Here is a 2,500-nt window from a genome sequence, read left to right as displayed (position 1 = left end):
TGCAGAATGCCAGAGCCAAAAACGCAGAAGAGTTGAAGGCCACTATCAGAGCAACCTGGGCTCTCATAACACCTGAGCAGTGCCAGAAACTCATCGACTCCATGCCACGCCGCATTAACGCAGTAATTGAGGCAAAAGGAGCTCCAACCAAGTATTGAGTATTGTACATGCTCATATTTTTCATTTTCATACTTTTCAGTTGGCCAACATTTCTAAAAATCCCTTTTTTGTATTAGCCTTAAGTAATATTCTAATTTTGTGACACACGGAATTTTGGATTTTCATTTGTTGCCACTTCAAATCATCAAAATTAAATGAAATAAACATTTGAATGCATCAGTCTGTGTGCAATGAATAAATATAATGTGCAAGTTACACCTTTTAAATGCAATTACTGAAATAAATCAAGTTTTTCAAAATATTCTAATTTACTGGCTTTTACCTGTATATATATATATATATATATATATATATCGTATAAAATTATCACCTATTTGACCTGTTGGAATATATTATTAACAAAAAAGTATTTACTATTAGTATTTCATCACTTTTTCTTTCAAAATGTTTGCGCTGAAAACTTGATCCAACACGCATTGCTTGTGTTTACGTTGCACATTACACAAACATAACAATAAACAGCTATTTGTTTGCATTGAAGGCAGAGGAAAGGATCTTTTTAATACTTAGTGGTAAAAGCACTATTTGCCATTTCTTCAAACATAAGACTTGTAAAGACTTGATGAAATGCATAAACACTCACAATAATCAGCAAGTTGAAGAAGACCATCATCCCTTTGACCAACGTGAAGCAGCCCATTTTTTATCTATCCTAGGAACAGATATTAATCATTTGAATAATTATTAGAGCTCAGACACACATAAATAATAACAATTATGAAAAAATACTGTAAAACGTACCGTTATGATTATTAAAGTCGTTTCTGGGAGTCACTTTGGTGTGAGATTGGCACAGATTTGATCTCCAGTGGGTTCCGTTGACAAAGTGTGTACATAATACTTCTTTCTGAGAGTATCCAAACAGCACTGCAACAACCTTGGGTGGGGATCGTGGATTATGTGACTTCATCTCCTGAGGCCGCTGTGGAAGATAATAGAAAGTGGGCGTGGCCAAAGCGAATACAGGCGACAGCGGGTGTTCTCAGGTGCGTCTTGTGTGGCTGCTTTGAACCCTGCAGGTACACAGAGACATGTATACTGTACATACAGTAACAAGATTTCATGATAAATACCAGGATTCTATTGTACACTCTATATATTGTATAATATGGACACTCTATATATGATCTATTACAGGCCTGGGCAATTCTTTTGACTCGGGGGCCAAATTTAGAGAAAAAAATGTGCATCTATTTTTAGGAACAGTAATACTAAACCTCACAATAATGTCTGATTGAAGGCTAAAAACATAATGACAGACCACCTTAAAAAACGGAATGGAATTTTACAGTTTTACTGAAAGAGACACCCAGAATGTACAGGAAAATAAAGAATGTACACTGCAAAAACTGAAATCTAAGTAAGATGAAATATGTCAAATAAGGGTGATATTTGCTTATTTTCTGTCTGATAAGATCATTCTTCTCACTAAGCAGATTTTATGTTAGAGTGTTTTACTTGTTTTAAGTGTTTTGGTCCTAAATGATCTCAGTAAGATATTACAGCTTGTTGCTGAGATTTGATGACCTATATTGAGTAAAACATGCTTGAAACTAGAATATCAACTGTTGCAAAGCTGTGTCATCAACACTCACAAGTATAAAACTACTTTTTCAAAGTAATAATTTCTTTATTTCAAGCATGAAAAAAAAAAAATCATGACTTTGACACAATTGTGTCTCATAATTAAAACAGATGACAGCCAAATGGACTATGCTGTTTTATTTTCAATGAAACAATAGAAAATACGTACTCATATAGTAGTACAGTTGGCACAGTACAGTAAACTGACAGTTAATATTTAAACATGTGACATTTCTAACAATTTTGAACAGAAATAGTTCATGCACATTCAGATAAATTCCTCAAAATGACAATAAAACAATTTTTGGCCAGGGGCCGGGCTGTATATATGCGCACTAATTGACTGAAAGAGCACGCACTTGGCGCGATGATGTCATGTTGTCGATGGAAAAATGCATTTTTAGACAATATGATTTGGCTGAGCGGCTAGGAGACGCCGAGAGTAACAAGCGGTTGCCTTGTTGCCTTTCCATTAAGAACAATAAATTAGTTTTTAGTATAAGTTTGCTGGTTTCAAGAAATGTAATGCCGAGTGCATATCATTATGTCAAGATAATGGCACTAGCATTTACTTCATTTAAGAATATTTTTCAACATTTTAAGCAAAAAGGTCTTTTTTTCTACCAAGAAAAGTGCACTTGTTATTAGTGAGAATATACTTATTTTAAGGTATTTTTGGGTTCATTGAGGTTAGCTAATTTTACTTGTTTTGGAAAGTCTTGACAAGCCAAATGTT

The 2,500-nt window shown here is 34.2% G+C and overlaps 1 protein-coding gene across 1 annotated transcript in view; it reads right to left on the bottom strand.

Annotated features, from left to right (window-relative positions):
- Positions 1-2,500, bottom strand: part of LOC133616816 (tetraspanin-1) — a 228,877-nt gene that overhangs the window by 9,888 nt on the left and 216,489 nt on the right. Inside the window, exons 4-5 of the mRNA XM_061976423.1 lie at positions 922-1,102; positions 764-832 (exon numbers count right to left, since the gene is read on the bottom strand). Of these exons, the coding sequence (XP_061832407.1) occupies positions 764-820 (57 nt within the window). The 5' untranslated portion in view covers positions 821-832; positions 922-1,102. The remainder of the gene's footprint in view (positions 1-763; positions 833-921; positions 1,103-2,500) is intronic.

This window comes from Nerophis lumbriciformis, linkage group LG14 (assembly GCF_033978685.3).
Source record: "Nerophis lumbriciformis linkage group LG14, RoL_Nlum_v2.1, whole genome shotgun sequence".
In the NCBI taxonomy this organism is placed as follows: Eukaryota; Metazoa; Chordata; class Actinopteri; order Syngnathiformes; family Syngnathidae; genus Nerophis; species Nerophis lumbriciformis.
This window is presented reverse-complemented; position numbering and strand designations above follow the sequence as displayed.